The sequence below is a fragment of the Vigna unguiculata genome, chromosome 3 (assembly GCF_004118075.2).
Source record: "Vigna unguiculata cultivar IT97K-499-35 chromosome 3, ASM411807v1, whole genome shotgun sequence".
In the NCBI taxonomy this organism is placed as follows: Eukaryota; Viridiplantae; Streptophyta; class Magnoliopsida; order Fabales; family Fabaceae; genus Vigna; species Vigna unguiculata.
The window spans coordinates 13,661,423-13,673,836 of record NC_040281.1 but is presented as its reverse complement, the minus strand read 5'-3'; the positions used below and the strand labels follow the sequence as shown (position 1 = coordinate 13,673,836).

Here is a 12,414-nt window from a genome sequence, read left to right as displayed (position 1 = left end):
TTTGTTTACCTTATTAATCTTTTATTTTAGCTAACAAAAACGACTTTTGTAAGATAAAATTTGCATATACATATATACTCTAAATTGATTTTATTTTTGTCCACAGAAGACTCTCAACATATGATTTCACTTTAAAATATATACATTTCGAACATAAGACTATATATTAATAGATGATCTGATGGTAAGTGATATAATAAACTTAACAAATATTAAATTTCATTAAAATAGATTTATGACTCTGATACCATATTAAAAATTAAACTTTAAATCTAACTCAATCCTATAAAATCAACTTATAAAATAAAATTTACATTTCCATATTTACTGTAAATGACTTTATGATATCTTCCCCGTATAGAAAAGTTAATCTGCGTATTAAAACCTAAAACCTTGGAGCCCATTTAAATTCTTGGTGTGATCACTTGAAGAACAAGGCACATGGTGAAGGAGGGTGTGGCCTAAAATAATTTTTCCCACTTGGAAAAGATGAAAGGACTAGGCTCTCATCCTTTAATCATTAACCTACTGAGTGTGATTTTGAATGAATAAAGTCTCTAGAAATTGTTTTAACTGTTAAAATCTTCTGTTCCTCAGCTTTCTGTCCCATCCACCAATATTCCAAAGGGAACGTGGGACTCCTTCTCTGTGCTTCCCATCAAGCAGCACTCCCACATATACAATCCCATTTTTCTTCCACTAATTTACCTCCTCACTGTTATGCGAAATGACAGGTAAAGAAAAAAGAAAAACTAGAAACAAGAAAAGTGTTTTTGTGATCTCAAATCTCCCCCACATGACATATTTGAAATCCGATGATGACCTGCACCTATTAAAAGGTTTTTGTGAGGAAGGTGCTGCATGCTTCTTCAATTAGATTCTTCAAATTGGTGCTGTTACATATCAGCGCTCCAGTCAAAGATATGGAATGAATCTAAAGCGTTGGATTCCCTTTGGTGATCATCAAAACCTTGTGGTGGAAACATTAGGTTAAGTGAGTGAGCTTTTTCTATTTCTCCAAACTCTGCAAACAAACCCTGATGAACACATGCACTGTAAGGGAGTCCAATGTCACTGAATTCTCCATCTTCCTGAACACATGCACTGTTATTCACATTATTGCTGTCACTGTTGCTCTCTTCATGCTGCTCTTCCTCGTGTTGGGGACTGGTTTCTTCATTCTTTGAAGCATCAAAGTTGTTGTTGCCCTTGGATGAAGGTTGAGATCGAGAAGAACCAGCGAGAGCATTTCTGTGAGTTGGCCATGGATGGTTGTGCTCTGACGTGTAAGTAATCACCAACAGGTTTGGATCTGTTCTGCTTCTCTCAACTTGTTTTCTTGCAGGACAACCCTTTGAGCTGCTGCATCTATAGTAACCCCTACATGTGGTAGCAAGAGAGAGACACAAACATCGTGAATTACTCCACCTCAACCATTGTTACGTACCATAAAAATAAATTGCTTGACGTAAAACATTTGCCAAAGAAAGCTTTTGGAATGGGATACAAATAACTTTACCTAGTTGTTTTTAAACCTCAAACCGTGACCCAAAGAACACTGGGTAAAGAAATAATGAAAAAATATCAACACAATCTCAGTGCTTCCTTGATTTCCTTGTCACCCAATGAAAGTGTGATACGTGATTATAAAAAAATAATGTTAGTTTTATCTGTTGAGGTGTCATTTTTCTTTGGAGGGTATAATCAAAAGAAATTAACACCTGATTTACATCTTATACTGCACGATTACAATATTTGTCTGTGGCGTTGGCATGATTTTGCTAATTTTACAAAGAATTTAATTGAATGTAATTATAACATTTTTAAGAAAACATTCAATATAAACAATTGAATTTATAATATTTATTTTGAAACACATTTATTGATTAGGTAGTTATTGAAAATGAATTACGCTGATATTATAAAAAAATTAACTTTAAACATAATATTTAGTCATCAAGCATTGATGACAATGTCACTTCACTAACCGATAATACTTTCAATGTAATTATTAAAAATAATAGTATCTTATCATAATAGTTTGTGATTACAGTGTTGTGTATAGCTTCTTCTTTTTTTCTTTCTGTAAACGTAATAATCATAACAAAAGTAAAGAAAAGTGTGAAGTAAAAAAATTAAAATTACATAAGTTGTGTGGGTTTAAGTTTATCAAATAGTTTAATATAAGAGTGAACACAATATTATTTTTCCACTTATACATGGGACAAACTTAAGTGTGGTACTTTGAGTGATTATTATACAGTGTTTTTGATTAATCAGATTTAAAACTTTACCAATGTTTCTTTACTGGACAGATTAACAAAACCAAACTACAACTTTAATTAACAAAGCATATAAAACCTAAAATTCTGTACTAAAATTTGGTCACTTTACGTGCTATGTTTGTTTAAGGAAGTTAGGAAAAATCTTGATTAAAATACCTTATCTCTTTCCGAGAAAGATTACACTATTCCAATAAGTTACCTTGGATATGGAGAACCTTTAATGGGTTTCTGACCATATTTTCTCCAAGCCCACAGATCAGAAGGGACTACCTCTCCACTTTGTCTGCTGTTTGGTGCAGCTGGTGCAGGAACACAGATAGATTTCTTTGCCGGACTCTTCCTGCAATTACACAACACTATCATACTATTACATCATTCTCCTTTAACTTCAACTAAAAACCTTAATATCATGGAGTTACAATATGTTTAATATATTGTAATGTAAATATTTTTTTCCCTGTCTTTTTGTCACATTCTTTTCTCTTTCCTATTTATAGAAGCATTCTAAAAGTTGTTATAAAAATATAATTTCTCAATTATATATATACGTGTCTGCTTAATAGCTACAGCAGGGTGTTTAAACTTTCTGGTTTAGAGTTAATTCCACTGAAATAGTGGAATTTTTTTGTGGATAAGAAAAGGGATATGGTTTTTATCCGATGATCAAAGGAACAGAACATTTCAGGTGTGTTCGGAAGAAAAGTAGTTTACGATAAGCTTTGTTGAAAGCTCAGTATGTGACTGCTATGGTGACACCTATCTAGCTAGCTCTACTTTTCAGGTGGATTAACCCTGGTAAAGGCATCGATGCACCATGTTTAGTCTTAATCACAATCAACTGTTTCCAACATGAAACTAATTATAATCCTCTTAGTTTTTATGACCAGATGCAGTCAACCAAACATATCAGGAAAATAAGACAAAACAGTTACCTCACTCATTCATGCCAAACCCTACTTTATTACCTCACCATGGTTTTCACTGAAATTTAAGTTCCCAAAATCTATGATGCCAACATAAAACTAATGGAAAAGATATAATTAAACTCAATTCTTGGAAGCAGTTCTCTATTTATAATTCAGTATTATAATTTACCATTTGACTAATCAATTAACTAATACCTCACCTTCTCTTAAAACCTGGATTCCGAGGAGGTGAGATCTGCATTTCTTTTGTGTTGCTGTTACCCACCAAGCAATCATCTTCAGAGTTCTTCACATTAATCATGGTATCACCTAAAACCACACCAGAAGGCTTGAGTGCCCTTGACAAAGATTCCACCACTGGCAACATGGGTAACTTGTGATTGGGGGGAGAGATCTGAATCATGTTTTCCAATATGCTATTACAAGGCCTTCTCGTGTCATCATCCTCAAAAATCGTTTCTTTCAAAACACAACTGTTTCTACTACTACTGCTACTAGCAGCAACCCCACCACCGAAAAAGGTTGCTTCTTCCAATGCCCCAGAACTGCTAATTTCTGCAGAACTTGTTGTGAGCTGGTGTAGAAAGGGATCTCTCGTGTTTGAGAATGGATCACCAAAGTTTCCATCAAACCCTTCCAAAACAGAAGAAAACTGCCAGTGATCGAGAGAAAAAGGAGCACAAGCTTTAGACGATGAAGTTCCCATGCTGCAACTGCCATATGATGCACCACTAGCACGAATTATGTCACTCAAATCACCTTGATAGTTCTCCATAATTGGGCCAAGGATGTTGTTGTTGCACATGCTTTTTCCTTAGTGAAAATTCTTCAGGTAGCAGGAAATTAACGGTGCCATGTTTTGGACCATGAATATGCAAAGCTAGGAATTTTGTTGTGTGAGTGTGAGGATCATAGAGGTTTTTCCGATGAGTAGTGAGAGTGAAAACTTTGTGATGAGGAAATGAGATTTATTGTGGCTACTAAGGGGCAAGAAAAAGCAAATGAACAGGTTTTGGAGGTTGAAAACTGACTGTTCCTTTCTCCAAATGCACACAGAAGAGAATTGAAAAACACACACGACGCTGACTTTTAACACACCTTCTCCAAGCGCTCCCATTCATACGCAACTATTTCATTAAATAAATAAGAAGAAAACAAGAATTTTAGGACTATTAAAAAGGATGTTGTTGAGGTGAGATATAACAAAAAATATTTCTTACATACACGTTAGTTAGGTTATACTGTACTTGTCACACGCTCATGGACAAATTAATTAATTAATTAATTAATGTGTATTTATTACTCTTGTGTTTCCTTTCTATACATGTTCAAGAATAAAAAATTATAATAATTCAAAACAATTGTACAGTTTTTGTTATTATTTTATCCAATTCTCTCTGTCTAAAACAATAAAGGGGTGTGTAAGGAATGAGTGTATAAAAAAAAGTAAAAATATTATTAAATTTTCAAAAGAAAAGTATAATGAATCTTTCTTTTCAAAATCGACATAGATATAAGAGATGGAGCGAGTGTAATTAAAAAAAAACAAATAATGTGTTTATTTAAATTAAATGCATGTCATACTCAATTATATTCTTAATTAATAATATATTATCATTAATTATAGATAAAAGTTGGGGAATCTTAAGTGAAGGAATAACAGTATAATTTATCCAACGCTGTCATCAAAGATAAAAAAATGTGGTATTATGTTTTGTTAATATAATTAATTAAGTATTCCTTTGTTTCTATTTTTCTCTCAGTTAATGAAAAATTATGGAATGGTCACCTCTCCAAAACAATAAAAGAGGCGACAAGTAACCGCATTTATCGGAGAAACGTTTCGCATCATTCAATTTGACTCCTCGTTTTTTTATTTGAACACCTAATTATATGTGTATTAGTATATTCTTAAATACATGTTAGTATACTTAATATATCTTCGCTACTTAAGATTACACTGAAAAGGAGAGCACTAGAACGAAAAAACAAATAAAGATATTCAAGGTTACCAAAAATATACTTTAATTTAAGAATGAAAAGGGTAGAATGTTACTGAAGATAAAAAATGTATAACTAACACTTAAATCCTAATATTTAATTTTGTTATGGACAATCTTATTATAATGAAAAGAGATTAACTCACTGATGATTGTTGTAAAACATAGGTTAAGTATGTATAACACAACGTCGGTGGTTTTTGAGTAGTTATTATAATTTTTGTAATTTATTTTATTTTATTTTGGTTTAACTGTTATAAAAATGAGAAAATATAAATAGATTATTTAAATATAAACAAATTTGTGGTTACTCCATGAACCTCACAAAGAGGAGAAATGATAAATCTAGTAATGAATGTTATAATTTGACTCACCATTTTGATAAATTTTCTTTACCAACTTTTGTTTTATTTTTGATAATTTATCTTCTTACGATTTACATTTTCAGATGATCGCTTTAATCCATCTTTATCTTTTTCGTTTTCCTGTGACCTTTCATTTTCCATACACTATTCCATTGTTATATATAAAAAATATAAAAATATGATTGTTGAAAAGAAATATACGAATTTTTTACTCAAGTTTGTATCAAAAAAGAATATAGTGAATTAAATATATTTGTAAAGTTAGTCCACAATATGAGTGGTTTACACATTAATTTCATATAAATTGTGGAATCTTAAATAAAGAATTCACATGGAGTTGATTTGGTTCATTATAAGTACATTAAACAAGTATGGAACCACAATCCTCAAGAAACATATTATTAAAATAGGCGAAAAGTTAAAAAGTGTTTAGTAAATCAACAAAATATGAAATGGGTCTAAATGAGATCCACTAAGCGATCTTCTGCTGCCATGTGTATGGAAAAAATTCAAATGTTAACTTTTTTTATTAATTGCATAATTAAATTATCAATTGAACGAAAAAAATGTATATTAGTTACTTATATGTAACCATGTGACTTGAAGCATTATTTTTAACTAAAATAATTCATTAAAGTAAAGAAGAAGGCAAATAAGTTCGAAAAGAGGAGATCTTTAAAAAAGTTAAAAAAATATAATAGTATTTTTGTATTCAAAGAAATTATTTTAGTTTAAAATAAATAAAACGGGTCACTTTATTTCCTGGCGTTTCATCGTTAATATAAGCATTTAATGGACCATTTAATATGTGTGAATAAAATCCAAACGAAATTATACATATTGCGTTAAGATCAGTCAACTTTTTTAAATGATACTAAAAACAAAGATTGATAATACTTATGGTATAAAAGATATAACACGTCACTCATATTTTTTGTACACGACACTGTCTAAATAACATTTTGATGGCACATACTAAAGATACGACTAAACCAAAATTATAGTTATTTTGTATGAATAACGAACAATATTTTTATTATTATAATATACATTTTATCCAATATTTTATTTTAAATATTTGCATCTATTAAATACTTCCTATTTACACATTAATTTATAGATAATTTGGAGAATAAAACATTAAAGGACAATAATTATAGATTTTCTTTGGAAAAGTTAGTTTATAAGCTAGTTAATAGCTGTTACTAGTTAATAAATTGCTAGTTAATAAGTTCATAATTTATAATTTTGAAGTGATAAATTAATTTATTGTGTTAAAAATATTTGATAAAAATCACTGATAAAATAATTAGTTAAATAAATGTCATAACGTATATCTATTTAATTTTTATTATTTAAATACTAGTAAAAAATAGGTAAACTATGTCAATTTTTAAATCTAATACAAAGAATAAACCATATAATTATGTGATGACATTTTTCGTAAATAAGAGAAACTTTTTTACATTTAACTATTTGTGGTTAGACATAATAAATGTCCTTTATATCGAATCATATGTGATTAAACATAAATGAAACATTTATCGTTTGATCACAAATAATTAAATATAAATAAGAGTAACTTGTTATGTCTCACTACAAAGGATTATAAGTAAAAATTCTATATACATTTGATCGAAAGGGGTTCAATCCAAATTTACATCTAATCACGAAAAATTTGACATAACTTAATTTTTAAAATGTTGCGTGCAATTTTTTCTTTCAATTTTTCTCATATATATATATATATATATATATATATATATATATATATATATATATATATATATATATATATATAATTGTTTGTTGAATAATAATATACAAATGACGGCATCATTCTTTGATGATTCTGAAAGTAAGAGAGATACATGTTTTTTCATGGTCATTATGGGCAAGAAACACTTGGTCCATATGTTTGCATGATTTGGCAATCACACACCAGACAAACCACGGAACTGAGATTCTTCTACTTCCACCAATACCCTGTTTATTAACAAGGATTTTCTATTCCAAAAAATGAGGATTATCACCATCTTACCATGTGATGCTGCTGTCCATCTAAGTAATTTTCTCACAAACTGCAAGAAAATTAAACCTATATGCACTAAAATATTCTTTTAGCTATGTTCATTGGCTTCTGAGTGAGGGATACTCGGGTCATGAAGTGAGCTACTATAGAAAAAAGGTGTAAAATATAAAAAGTGAACAAACTCCATATCTTGGGTATTAGATTCAGAGGAATGTGACTTTTATTTTTATAATGTGTTCATATTAATAAGATAGAGTAGAGAGATAACACCAAAAACTTCTGTAAAAAAAAATATTGAATCCAAGCTTCGTGCTCCTTGAAATTGAACTAAGGGTGCTAGGTTTAATGGTGTGAATAATGAGAATTGATTTATCAAATTTAATTTTACAGAAGTATAAATGTTTGAATACGATTAGGTCAAATTGATTTTTTTTTTATTTTAATTTCGGTTTCATCGGAAGTGATACTGTAGGTTGAAAAGTTATACTAAACTTATTAAGAAAGTTAATTTGAAGATAAAAACAATCAAATATAATTAATTTTATAAAACCAACTTCATTCAAAATACACACTCTGATATATAAAAGCACATGATCCTTTGATTTGATCTTTTAATTTAAGTAAAACTTGATGACCCAATTTAATTAATATACTTAAACAAATTACTGTTTTGAGAGAAAAAAAAAACACTTAAACTAACTGAGATTTTTTCTAGGGTTTATAGCCACACTATTTGTTTGATTCATCCTAAGTTGCACTTCATATATGTGAATATTACCGGTAATACTTTTACACTATTTTTAAGAGTATATTCAAAAATAACTAAATCAACACATTAATTTTTAAGGAGTAGATTTTAAGTCTAATTTAATTTTATAAAATCAATTTATAAGATTAAGTTTGCACTCACTTTTATATACTGTAAATAGGTATTTTTAGTGGATGTGAGATCTTCAATACACATTAAACGTCTAAACATTGATGGATAGTCTTATAGCAATTCGATAATAAATGTTACTATAGACACAACAAACAATTGTCACTCAAATAATAAATTCTCATACCATCTTAAGAAGTAAATTTTTAAATTTCGCTTAACTTTATTAAATTTGTTTATTTGTTTGTAAGGTAAGATTTATATTCACTTTATATCTTATAAATCTATCTTATATCTTGCCGATACGAGTTTGATTCAATATTGAAACAAAGTTAAAAGTTACATTCCCTTAAAAATAGGTATCCAACTAGGCATCAATTTACGGCAGCCTAATTTTAAGGAAAGAAAGTAATTGCAAGTTGCAAGAGGAAGCAGAAGCTGACTTTATATCTGAAGGGATGTGGTGTGGGGTTCTTGCTTCCAACCACCAAACACAGTGCCTACTTTTACTAGACTTAGCTGTACAATGTTGTAGTGGCTCTGGACCATCTCATACACATGCAACTCCTCCAATGGTTTTTAAAAGTCACTAACTTATTATGATCTCACTATTTCTCACACATTTTTTTTTTTCTTTCCTGTATTCACTTTCAATTGGTGCAATTATAAGTCAAACTAATGATATATCAGAGACTAAGAAATGTGGCACATGCATCGCCAATTCATGAAGATAAGGAAAATGCATTGGAAAGTGCAGAGTAAGATATGTTGCATTTTTTAGCCTCAACTTCGTACCAGTATATTAACCTAAAAACTTTGGGCCATGTGATACAAACGACTTTTTTTCCCTAAACTAGGGATAGAGATCAATGAATCTTAAGCCTTTATTTAGGGATTAATTGTGGATCTTTTCAAGTAACTCTTGAGAACATTGAAGTTCAAAAATGTGTTCATATCTCATTTTGGTGTTTGTCTTTTCGTTGTGACAAAAAGAGTCTTTGGTTCATAGATATTTCAACCCAGAGGAAGGTTGAGAGAAACTAGAAAAGTAAATAAAGTAAATGCATTTCAAGCATGCATTTTACATAATATGTTCAATAAATAATAGTTAAATCACAGCCTAACAATTAGTAACTAAAACGAAAATGAACATTATGAAAAATGACATTACGGACTAACAATTTGACGTTATATTACTTACTCTCTTAATATAGTTTTGTATAACAAAACCTATATTTTAGGTATAAATTTTATGTTAATAAGATAATGTATCATACAAAAAATTATATACACTATCAATGCATTTTATTATAATTACAAAAACAAAAAAGTTATAAAAATAACATTTTTGAAAACACATATTTAAATAATTTAAATCTAACTCAACCCTACAAAAATAATTTATAAAATAAGATTTTTATCTACTTATATATTAAAAAATTATTCTATCTCTAGATCTGGGACTTCTAACAAATTACATAAGACATGTGTGAATATAAATTATTTAACTACATATACTAATATATTATTTATAAAATTAAAGAATATATTAAAATATGACTAATATAAAAAAAAATAAAGGCACGAGAACCTAACATTATTAGTGAAACGTTTTCTATTTTCATTTTTTAAAATGATTTTTTTAAACAACTAAACTAAAACTGGAGATAAATTAGCAATTAGAGGGTGCCACAAATGACCCTGCTGCATAAGGGTCTTTCTTCTTGTACCTCCAAAATTTCTTTAAATTTCCAAAAAATTCTTTGATCATTTAAGGAAACCCGCACACACCACACCTCCAAAATTATGTTGACTTCCGGAAGTCAAAGTATATGACTTCCGAAAGTCAAAATATATCATCGAAAGTCAATTTTCGGAAGTCAAAATTTATCACCGGAAGTCGACTTCCAGAAGTCAAAAATTATCACCGAAAGTCGACTTCCGAAAGTCAAAAAATATTTCCGAAAGTAAAAAAATATTCCCGGAAGTCGACTTCCAAAAGTCAAAAATTATCACCGGAAGTCGACTTCCGAAAGTCAAAAAATATTTCCGGAAGTAAAAAAACATTTCCGGAAGTCAAAAAACATTCTCCGGAAGTTGACTTCCGTAAGTAAAAAGCAAATTTTATTTTAAATATTTTTAATTCTTTTTAAAATTTACATTTTTTAACTTTTAATGATTTTTTTAGTTTATTATTTTATTTATTTTTTATGTTTTCATATTTCTTAATATATATTTTTTTAAAAATATTAATATCTATATATATAATTTTATTTTTATTTAATATACTAAAAATAAATATAAATATAAAAATATGTAAAATTAAAATAATATTAAACTTTAAATAAATAAAAAAAATAAAAAAATTATTCTGCTTCATTTAATTTTATTTAATATTTAAATTCATTTTAAAATAATAAAACTTTAAATTAAAAAAAGTATATATATATATATATATATATATATCGTTCTTTTTTTAATTTTAAATTTCATTATTTATATATTATTTATATATAATATTTTAAATATGATTTTTTAATTCTTTTTATTTTTATTAAATTTTTAATAAATTATATAAAATTAAATTCAAAATTTAAAAATATAAAAAATATATAATTGAAAAGATTTTAAAAATTTGATTAAAATTAAATATTTAAATTTTAAACAAAATTAAAAAAATTCAAATAAAATATAAAATATTATACACATGAAATATATAAATAAAATAATTATAATAATATCAATAAAATAAATAAAATTAAAAAATAATTTAAATTAAAATAACAAAACTTTAACTAAAAACAGAAATATATATATATATATATATATATATATATATATATATATATATATATATATATATATATATATATATATATATATAGACTTTGACTTCTGTTTATGTATATACGGAAGTCATATATATATATATATATATATATATATATATATATATTTTAATTTAAAGTTTTATTATTTTATTTTTAATTATTTTTAAATTTTTATTTAATATTTTTATTATTTATTATTTTATTTTTTAAAGTAATTTGTTTTTAAAATTTATATATTTTATAATTTTTAATAAATGTTTTAAAAATTAAAATAAAATAAAATATATAATTCTTTTTCATATTCGAAAGTCGACTTCTAGTAATATGTTTTTTATTTTTGGAAGTCGTCTTCCAGTAATAATTTTTTATTTCCGAAAGTTGATTTTTAGTAATGATTTTTTATTTCCGGAAGTCGACTTTCGGTGATATATTTTGACTTTCGGAAGTCGAATTTCGGTGATATATTTTGACTTCTGGAAGTCGACTTCCGATGATATATTTTAACTTCCGGAAGTCATATATTTTGACTTCCGGAAGTTGACATCCGAGAGTATTTTTGGAGGTGTGATGTCCGTGAGTTTCAAGTGATCAAAGATATTTTGAGAATTTAAAGAAATTTTGAAGATGCAAAAGAAATGCTTGGAGGTGTAAGAAGAAAGATCCCTGCATAATCACCTAGCTAACTATTTCAAACTTGTTAAGTTTGGCCCATCTGCGAGCCCAATTAAGTGAGGGCCGTCAAACACTTTACCAGTTGCTCAATAAATTATTCCAACTAAAATAATTAGTGGATTAAACTGTACTTTAATTCTTTATTATTTAACATTTTCTTAAGTTATTTTTATAATTTTTAATAGCTAAATCTTCCTAAATTTTTTTATTATAATTTATAATGAGAAATGGCATAATCACAATTAAAATCTGCTTAATTACGCTTATGAGACGGTAATTAAAATCTGCTTAAATTAGTGCAGATTTGGAGTATCGTTATGTACACTCTAAACCTTGATTTAATAATATATTTGGCGAAATCATGACCGAGGCATAGTCGAACTTGATTTTTTTATAAGCACATAGAACATGATTTTGGTTCTTAAT

At 27.6% G+C, this 12,414-nt stretch overlaps 1 protein-coding gene across 1 annotated transcript; it reads right to left on the bottom strand.

The window, feature by feature from the left end:
- Positions 1-556: 556 nt before the first annotated feature.
- Positions 557-4,312, bottom strand: LOC114176666 (probable WRKY transcription factor 35). The gene is made up of 3 exons (XM_028061774.1): positions 3,412-4,312; positions 2,485-2,625; positions 557-1,380 (listed from the first exon to the last, which is right to left on the bottom strand). The coding sequence occupies exons 1-3, from the start codon at positions 4,014-4,016 to the stop codon at positions 897-899; spliced, it is 1,230 nt and encodes a 409-aa protein (XP_027917575.1). The 5' UTR covers positions 4,017-4,312; the 3' UTR covers positions 557-896.
- Positions 4,313-12,414: the final 8,102 nt, after the last annotated feature.